This window comes from Dermacentor silvarum, chromosome 1 (assembly GCF_013339745.2).
Source record: "Dermacentor silvarum isolate Dsil-2018 chromosome 1, BIME_Dsil_1.4, whole genome shotgun sequence".
Lineage (NCBI taxonomy): Eukaryota > Metazoa > Arthropoda > Arachnida > Ixodida > Ixodidae > Dermacentor > Dermacentor silvarum.
In genome coordinates this window covers 438601831-438612042 of record NC_051154.1, presented here as the reverse complement: position 1 = coordinate 438612042, position 10212 = coordinate 438601831, and the positions used below count along the sequence as shown (strand labels likewise).

Here is a 10212-nt window from a genome sequence, read left to right as displayed (position 1 = left end):
GATAGCGGGGGAAAGACAGCGATAACGAAGAGAGTGCGAGGATGAAACGGGGGAAGCCACCTTGAAACACCACCAGTTCGCGCTCACGTCCGCGCCTCCGCGGAAGCGGTGGTGCCGGGCGAGGCGGGGGAAGTAAGAAGAACCAGAAAGCTCGCCTTCTCGCATAGCGTTCGCGGTGTTTCCCGGTAAATATTACGGTGGCATAAGCTGCAGTTGCCGAGAACCGGCGACTGTGTGACCGGTCTATGTGGTATAGCGTCGCAGCTCTGCCAGTCGGTGCGGTGATCGGTGCGATGCCTCAATGTCTCGCGAAATGAAGACACGTATAGTGCTAAGCTCAAATTTCGCAGTTTCGTAATCGTCAGTGATTTTTTAAAGAAACAAGTCCGTGCAAATTTGTGTAGCTTCACACAACTTCTCTGTTCATAATTTATTCCACTGAATTTAATTTCAGTGAATCGCGGAAATTCATTACTGTTTTGTTTTTTATTCTCTTCATAAATAAGTGTTTAATACCTTTGTTTCAGTTAGTCAGACTGCGCACTTATGTACTACACTCGTTTCTCCTGTCTTTCGTACAGTACTGCTTTTTTGCGTTTCTCTTCTTAGAATAACATTTTAAATAATTCATCTTAATATTGGCATATTTCCTAAGTAAGTACACGCCATAAGTGGGGATCTTCATCGTCGTTACCATCATCATAATCATCCCTATTACGTACGCTCCTGCACGAGACAAAGAAGACGACGACTCCTTTCTGGGCAGCTCGTTCTTCGACAACGGCTGATTCCTGGACGCTGTCGGCTCCGCAGAGGGAAGTCGCAGCAAAGGCCAGCCATCGTCGGTGGCCCAGGCTCCACTTCAGCCAAGCACCGCCATTACGTGCCTACGAAGCATTCAGTGCCTGTTCATACAGGCTGCGCACCAGCAACAGAAGCAGTGATGGCAGTTTTCGATGAGGCCTCGCATCCCGGCGTGGCGGGTGCATCGTTGAGCACCCAGGTGCAACACTGCTACCAGCGGCGATCGCACGTTCCCCCACCGCCAAGTGCATCGATGCCGTTCGCACAGGAAAAGAGGCGTTGGGTGGCCGCCATGAAAGCGAACGAAAACAACCGGCGTGTTAGCAGCCGCCTGGCAAAGGTGTGGCGTCCTCTACGCGCCGCGGACAAGGAGCCCCTCCAGCGCAAGGTAGCCGAAGCAGTCGCCGTCCACCGATGGAAATACCCGGACTACACGAACCACCCGCGTGAGGCCCACCGGCGCAAGGAGCAGGAACGCGTTGCCAAGCTGGTTACCAGCAAGCTGAAGAATGACAGTTCCTGTGACAAGGAGCAGCAGCCGACAACTTGCATGGTCGCGGCCCACGGTCGAGGCGGCCCGAAGTTCCAGCAGCAGCTGCATCCGCCACCACTGCGGCCGACGCCAAGAAGCACACACAGTGCTACCATGAGCGCTGCTCGAGTCAGCGCTTCGGGTGCCGGTCAGGGAACGGAGGCTTGTATGCCGACGCCCACTGTCCCGACCACGACCAAGGATCCCGAAGAACAAGTGGTGCCTGTAAATTTGGCTGCTTGAAGACCCTTGGTTGAATTGTGGAAGAGGCAGCCGCAACACTTCCGCAATTAGATCTTCGGAACATCCAAGCAGCCTGAGAGAGGGTGAGCCGTGCGGCCGAGCTGTGTTCTTTGGAGGCAGCTGCTGCACTACCCCCCGTGAAAACAATGCGGCTCGTGCACTTGCTCATCGGTGAGTCGGATGACCAAGACGTTGTCATCGCTGCAATCAAGGTCATGGCCCCGACTCGTTGAAGTGCATCCTAAAAGAATAATTGTGCAGCTGCTACCTTAGATGATGGCTGTTTTGCTGAAGGCATATGATCACAGCGAAAGTTCTGTACGGAAGGATGCAGCATTTTGTATGGTGACGCTGCATCTCGTGGTCGGCTCTGAATTGATGAAGCCACACTTATGGGATGCAAAAATGCACAGGGCAACAGCAGCGGAAGCGGACCTGGCTATCCCCTTCAAATACAGAATCTTCCCCCAGATACCACTAAAGCGGGGGGGGGGGGGGGGGGGGCGGCCCAAGCAGCACCTTCCGAGCCAGTGCTTCCCTTTGGGCTACGACTATATGCTTCGCTGCTGCTTTGCCAATAACTGTCGCCCCGTGATTTAGTTCTTGAAGCAACTACAACACGTACCTGTTAGTAAAAAGTACCGCTTTATTAAGTAATAAAAAAGTATTCTACGCCTAGCGCACGAGTGTCACTGTTAAAGTAGTCCTCACATAAAACATTAAATATTTAGAACTTCGTAAGAATATAACATTCAAATGAAACAAATTACCTTCCTGTCTGTAAATAAATGCAGTACTGCTGTCAAAATAGATGTCAGTCTGGCGGGACATGACCATGGCCAAAGTATTTTCATTAAAAAGAATCACGGAGAAACGCCTGTGGGAGTTACCTAAAGTATGCGTAAGCATTTGCTACTTAAGCGGGCGTTTCGTCGTGGTATGATGCTGTGTTTGGTATAAGGACGAGAAACGCCGCGAAAGTCGTACAGACAAACGGAGAAACGCGGTTGCGACGTCGCGATGTTACTTATACCAGCATAAGGCGACGGCATCATGCAGCGTCGGGCAGCCTGAGCTTCTTTCTTCTTCTGTTGTTGCTGTAGCTCTTGGTCACCATAATCATCACCATCATCATAATTCATGACTCCTGTTGCTGTTGTTTCTCGCTCATCCCAGGTGCCTCCTTGAGTTGTTTCTGTCGTAACCTAAACTTCCGTTGACGCTCTGCATGTTTGCTACGGTTACGAAACACGATAGATGTGTAGTTTTGCGCCGCCCTGTGAGAACGGATGGGCCGGCAAATTTATTGTCGCCTGTTTTTCTTTCGAGATAGTGACCATCCGTTTTTGCGTGAAATGTTGCAGCTCTGCTTAGTTCATTATCTTCCTAATATAGCGTTGTCACCAGATGCCAAAGATGTCCCACAGGCTCCTTGGGGCTTTCTCGAGGAGGTCATTTACTCATGTCTTTTCTTGAAAGTTAGATTCAGCCGGGAGTACATTTTGGCTACGAGTCGAAAAGCAATTTCTGCTGCACTGGCGGAGTTGATTTTCCCAGATTCTTTGTATTGTGCACCTTAATCGTCCTTCGGAAATTGCCTTCGGAAACGCTTCCTGTTAGAACCTGGTTGAACTCGAGGACCTGCTTTGCGCCGTTGTGCACGAGCTGTTGGCTCGTTACACGTGCTGAAACCATACATCACTGTTTCATAGATTGCACGGATGCTATATTTTTTGGTGACATTCTTCCACGTACGCTGAAACAGGACATTGACATCAGTGGCGGGCCTCCGTATGAAATGTTCATAGTACTGTGTTTTATACAACCCATGGAGATCTAGACTGTGTCATCGTCATGTCCAAAGAGCGCGATCTACAAGATCCTTCTATCGTGAAAATGCAGCTTATGTGAGAAGTGTGTACGCTGCGCTTGACTGGATTCACTTGTTGGGCGTATGTGTGTGTTTGCCCGAGTTCTGAGTGTGTAGCTATGTCCACTCTATTATATCGTCAGTTTTGTTTTCCATGTAATGAAGAAACAAAAGGAAAAAGGATGGGTAGCGCAGTGATTAAGATACCTGTATTCGAATGAAAATGTCGTCTGTTCGAAGCTCACGGCAACAGATTCTTATGTTTATTTTATTTTATATCTTTTATTTCATTTTAATAACGTCATTCTTTTCATTTATTAAAATTTCGTTTTATTTTCATAATACAATATTTTCTTTATGCAGTGAAAGCTAACGCGTCAGCGGCAATTTTCCTTGGCCGGTCGACATAGAAATGCTTTCGCTTTTAAAATTGCGCAGATCTCACACGCACAGGGGGAAGCTATGTTGCGCGAAGCATTTTGCAGGTTCCTGGCTATCCAGCATTGTTTGGGGTTTCGCAATACGATTCCAGGTGGACCAACGTGTTCTTGCAAATTGAGTAGTGGTGTACGTGACGACAGTGGCACGATGCCTGAGGAAGAGCTTGAGTTCTGCGCCTGCCGTTCGATGCTAGCCTACGAAAGGGCGATTGTTGGGTTCTACATAAGCAGCGGAAGAAAGCAAACGAGAGAAATTCAGAATGACACGTCATCAGCGACTGCGTGGTACATCTCGTGCGTACATATGGCTATTTCATGTGGAATGCTTTAAAACGACGACGACATTCTACTTCGGCGAAGAAATGTTAAAACTTCATTACCTTGCAGAATCATTAAAAATTATGGGATCTCAGCAGACAACACCATAGCCACTGAGCAACCACGGCGGGTCTTGCAGAATCGTGAAGTCCGTACAGCGTCGCGAAGTTTGCACACAACGTCAGATGCTAGGAGGAGATTACTGTAGAATGTGGGCTGGTCCCGGCTGTAGTGCAGTCTGAGACGGCGCCTCAAAGCACGAGCTGCCACGACAAAGTGGCACGGGGTGCATGCGCCGAGTGTTTCAAAGAGATGTCCGGCTTTAGGACGCTAAAAACACGCGTGTGATCTTGGCTGTGAGGAAAGAAAAAAACAAAGATCGTGGCCATATATGGATGCAGCACTCAGCTGGTGAGCTCGACGGCAGAGGTTCGATTCCCACGTCGGTCCCACATTATTTCATTTTTCTTAATGGGAGGCGAGAGAGTAACGTATACATATCGCAAAATGCCAAAAGTGAACCAAAGAATGCTTCGCATTCCAGCGACGTCGGTCTAAGTCGCTTAACTTGGTGAAGCCTTTCTAACGCGTACATCTCTAACGCGTAACTGATATCTTGCAAACTTGTATTTGCAACATAAAAAAATTCGTCGACGATTACGCTACTCGCTGATGCAAAATTTGAGCGCAGCTCGATAAGTGTTTTCATTTCGCGATATATTGGCTGGCGCGGACAATCTGTCTCGTGCGGCACCTTTCAAACGGAGCAAATTGTGGCGCGACGGCCTCGCTAATTTGGAGATCGCGGGAGACAGCGCACGGGTGACGCGTGGGCGCGATTCACAGCAGCCGCCGATAGACTTCCCAGACGACGCGCGCTATTTCGCCATACACTCTTCCGGATCCGCCTCATGGTTCCGCTGCACCCTTTCCCAATGTATCAAGAAAACGTTGCTGGTGCGTAGATGAGGCTGCTGTGAATATGTGAGCCCAGTATTATTCAACTTCATGCAGCAGATAATTTGCAATCTCGTGACAAACACAGTCAAAAGTCGCTTGCAGTCTCCTTCCCAATCTCGTCAGCAGCTACGTCGGAAGCAACACCGCAGCCAATCAACCGGTATTCGCGGATTTCGCAATCGTGAGAACACTGTCTGAAGCACTATTGTTGCTAACTTTTAGTGAAAGAAATTCGAAATATATGTGTCGTTGCTCTCAAAAAGACCGGAAAAGTGTCTAATTTTTGGACTTTCCGTTGACACACGTAAGTGTGCGTTCCTGCTTCTCCTGCGCGCGGCATCATATATCGCACCGATCCGCTGCGTATAGCGTATATACCGTGGCCACTGGAGTGGCTTTCTGGCCGCTAGAGCCCCTGAAAAAACAATCTGAAGTAGCATCATTCTTGTAACTGTGCAGGAACCTCCTCTCTCGTGCGTTTAGCAGATTGCAAATCAAGTTAGTTGAAGTGCGAAGACCGTGGAGCACGGCCTTTGGCCGGAAAGATGGGCTCGTGCAGTCATCCCGCTAGGGCACACCAGTGTAGGGTGGCTAACCAGGGCGGTGCGGTTCGGAGCAGTGTAGTGGGAGAAGTTCGAGAGAAGGAAAAATGCGAAAAGGTAACGTTGAGTATTACATTGGAATGTATGTATAGAAGCAAGTGGCCAGATATTTGTCGTGTCTGAAAGTGCAACAACATGCGGTATTCAATCAGACAATATACAAAAGTGCTCACAGTGTGTTTAGATGCGTGACATGAAGCCCCTGAAAAATAAACCTATTTTTTTCGGGGGCTTTCAACTGACAGGTTTATGGCGATGGTGCGGTTACCACTAGGGGTACACCGTGTCATGGAAGTGCTTTATAGACAATTTCAGTCAGCAAAACGTTTGTAGTGGCAAAACCCATTCTCGCGAGCAAGCAGGGCCAGACGCGAGTGCGTTTGCATGCAAACGCGCTCAGTGTTGACGCTCCACAAGGAAGCGCCACTGCGCTGGCAATGGACATCCGGGTAAGAAATCGCTGAGAAATCGCATGTTTTCAAACGTGACGCACTACGCTTTTAGGAGGTCGAGCAAGCGCTATTTTGATTTTCCACTCGCTTTCGCGTTGTTTCCTTGGTCGGTACATGGGACCGTCTTTGGTGTTCTCGACGCCTCGCGTAAACGGCTTGTGAAAAAGTCGCAGTTTCGCCCGAAAGGCGAAGCATCGATTACGATAGCAGATTAGTAGATAGCTGTACGAAGTAAGAATAGTAGTTTTGTCAGCCGTATAAAGTTGTAAATATTCGCTTTCTAACAAACTAAAGAAGAACAGTGTCACGCCCGCGCAGGTAAACATGAATACATCTCGCTCGATGACCGCGGAAACTCGCCAAAACGCCGGAGTGAGAATGCGCGCCAGCAGAAGCGGGCAAATTGACCTTGGCGCTGTCTTTAGTCTCGCTTTAACGCGAACTAAACGTCGAAAGCACAGCGCATACAAAGCTACCGGCACTCGGCGCATGTATTCTGTACCCATCGCAGATCGCTTTCAATTGGATACGGCGCCCGCGCGGCAGCTCCGTCAGCAGCAGCCTGAAGAGCACAACGCAACCGCCACCCCACCTTCTCCGTGCCTCGCGAGCGAACGACGACCGCGCGGTTCCGGCCGCCTTCCTCTATCGCGTGCGCGAGATTAAGCTGCGGTTGCCGACTCACCCTCGCACACACTGAGTACGGCGCGCGGTGACGGTTTTATCGCCGTTGGAGTTTATACGGAACCTCACGGCGACGATGACGACGACGGTGACGGCAAAATGCGCTTGGAGTGTCCATAGAATTACTATCGCATTAAAACTACGACAACGTAAAGTGATCCATTGCCTGTTTTGTGACGCCTACCTATCTTTCTATCCATTCGAACATTTACCCGTTCATATTGACCAGCGATCAGGAAGGGATATATCAACGTACGGGTCACCTGATCGCACTTTAAAGATACCAGTAAATTGCTGAGTGCATATATCCATCCTTTCTGAAATGCAGCAAACCTCTACCGGACACGAAAAAATCACATCATCTCACCCTACGGGCAACCATGGTGAGATGCGAAAGCATCGCGGGGGGTGCGCGTCGAGTTTCCGTTTCGTTTCACTTGGCAACACAACCCAATGAAAGTTTGAGTGAGAGAATGTATTGAGAAGAGAGGAGACGTTTGTACGGGGTTGTTGCGTCTTTATTTAGAGATCGTACGTGATTCCTAGCGTCCGTGCGCTTGGAATAGGTGACGTAAGCACAGCGAATGCGCGCTTTATACTGCGCCGCGACACTTCCGCCACCTACCCGTACCCTTAGAGGGAGAGTGAGAGAGTGAGAGAGAGAGTTATATGCAATGATTTGCTGCGCCACACCTGTGTCGGAGAGGGGGAGAGGGGAGGAGGAGAGCGCACACCTGCGTAGTAGAGGAGAACGAGGGAGAGTTGCGCATGCGCAGTACGGGAGCGGACGTCGCAGAACCGACACTGCCCCGAGCATAAGATGCTCTCGCATCTAAAAAATTTTGAAGAACACTTAGTAAATTCCGAAGTGTGTTCAGCGAAAGCCTGTGGCCATTCGACTGACTATGCCATGTCTTTTTTGTGCATGACACTCCCAGTGGAATGGATTGCTGAAAGAGTGTGAGGGGGAGAGGCCACAGCTGGCACCGTTCCAGGGCACGGACGGTCGGACGCCGCGAGTATGAGCCATTAAAGGCTTTCGCCTTAATACCGGCAATGCAGCCTACGCGCCGAGGCAAGGGCGTTGAAGCCGTGGGACGATGGGCGCCGAAGACGCAGCTCCCGCGACAGCGAGCGCGCGCGCGCTAGTCGTGCCCGGCCGTGCTCGTAGCCAGCGCTCGACCGCTGGCGCCGCCATGCGCCACTCGCGCGTACCATGTTTCTCGATGCTTTCCTTCGCCGAGGGCGCTCGCACGCAATCATGTGGTTCGCATGATTGCGTGCTCTGGAAGCGTGGCTGTATGGCCTAGTGGTTACGAGGTGGGACCGGGGGCACGAGGGTTCGAATCCCGTCTTCGCTGGAAACTATTTGTTTTCTTGGTATCACCATTTTCTTTTTTCTCTCTCTCTCTCTCTGTTTGGCGGCGTGGTCGGTTGAGCCCCGGTGCCGCGGCAGAAGCCGCGGTGCCGGGCGCCGACGCGAAGCGGTGGTCGTTGGGGTGTTGCGGAGCGCCGCGTAGCAACACCCCAAATTCAAAAAATACTGCTCCAGTCAAGTGAGATTATATTTGAATCGTGAAAACAGTAATGCGTTTATTTAGGAATACATCGATCCCTTAACAGGAGCCACCGTTGTGTGTAGTCACCACCAGCCCAGCGTGTTCTCCGTTACCACGGCGGCGGCGAGAAACATGGTACACGCAAGCGGCGCATGGCGGCGACAGCGGTCGAGCGCTGGGCTTGGGTTCAAATAGAAACACGCTGCCCGGCCGTGCTCGTGGCTCTCGCGTCCTTAGTTTCCTTGTGGACAGCATGGAGGGGTTGCTGCAGCTGCTGGGAGAGGAGGCGGCGGGGCGCACTTGGTGCTAGCTTATTTTTTTCAGGGGCTTTATGTGGCCGCTCGACAACAGCGTGCTCGGATGTGCCTCTGAAAATGACGTCAGTTCAGGGGCGTGGCGACGAGAGGGAGCCCGAGTGCCCATCTGGCGTCGGGTGAGCGATGCACACGCGTGAACGGGAAGGAGCGCCGCAAAGAGAGCAAAAACAACGAGAAGGGGCGATTTTTAAGCGGGGCCTTGCATCCTTTCCAACCCCTTGTGTAATTTCCAGCGCGCTACAGGAGCTGCTTTGGTGTGATAGATAGCCCTAACTGCGGTTATAGATAAAGGCTTCGAAAAACTTTTGCGCCAGCTTTTTCAGGTACTTGGAATGTGTGGCGGGAGTTATACACTAGATACGCTGAATCGTGAGCCAAACGTGGTGTGTAAATGACTAGGTGCGGGAGCATACATTGTCTATAAAGAACAAAGGTTATGCGCATTTACCTGCGCATTGCAGGGTTTGTTTGGCCGGCAGACGTGAGCCACTACTGCGTGAGATTAAGTTAATTTGCAGGAGTGGTGATACGTTAGCAAGAGAACTTGCTAACGGCTTATCGCATAAAGAGAGAGGCACGATTTACATTAGTGAAACCGCTGTTTTTCTGTTTGACAACGAGGTTCTGCTGATAAAAACGTCGCTGTAATCGCTCTAGACGACACTGACGCACGCATGCGTATTTGTTGAATTTCCCTGGTCTGCTGTAAGTTTACCGCCCCACCTATCGTTTCCTACATTTCTTTCTAAGTCTTTAATTCCCGTTTGCGCGACAATGTGTTCCTCATAAACCGGATTACCTAAAATTTACATATCCCCGCCTTGAAATAATAGGAAGGTTCCTTCGGAGACATGCCATCAGTGGTGGCGACCACGGGATGGCGGCTGCTATGGGGTAATGAGTCCCTAATAGAGAAAAAACCATTAATGAACTTTTAAACTATTAGTTTCAGTGGGCTCATCGTAATTGCGAAATTGAAGCGAGCTCTCCGTTCCAGTCATCGACTTTCGGATCTGGAAAAATGGGATAACCCGCTGAACTGTGGCACGACGAATTTCGGCTATCACGCGCGCGACACCGAAACTGGGAGGCTACAGCGAGTGCAGAGCCGCGCCCCTCGAGACGGCGTTCTGTGAATGTCACCCAGCAGTGGGCAGCCAGTGCTCTGCGACAGCGAGGAGCCGCACCTCGCTGGACGATACTTCGGCCCCGAAAAACACCGCAACGAACGGCTTCAGAAGGCGAGGCAAAAAAGACATGCTTGTCTATGGACGCGAGGTTCAGACCATGCTGGATGTGATGCTTCCACACGATTACGACGCCTTGCTAACCCCTGACGCTGAGCAATTTACGCAGTGCGCCGAAGAAGCTCGCCAACTGGCACGCCTACACATCACGCAACAGCAGAGTGTAGATGCACGCCGCTACAAT

The 10212-nt window shown here is 50.7% G+C and overlaps 1 protein-coding gene across 1 annotated transcript; it reads left to right on the top strand.

The window, feature by feature from the left end:
• The first annotated feature begins 943 nt into the window (after window positions 1-943).
• On the top strand, window positions 944-1579 carry LOC119448780 (transcription factor Sox-10). Its single transcript, XM_037712003.1, has one exon. It carries the CDS (start codon window positions 944-946, stop codon window positions 1577-1579), a length of 636 nt encoding a protein of 211 aa, XP_037567931.1.
• Window positions 1580-10212: the final 8633 nt, after the last annotated feature.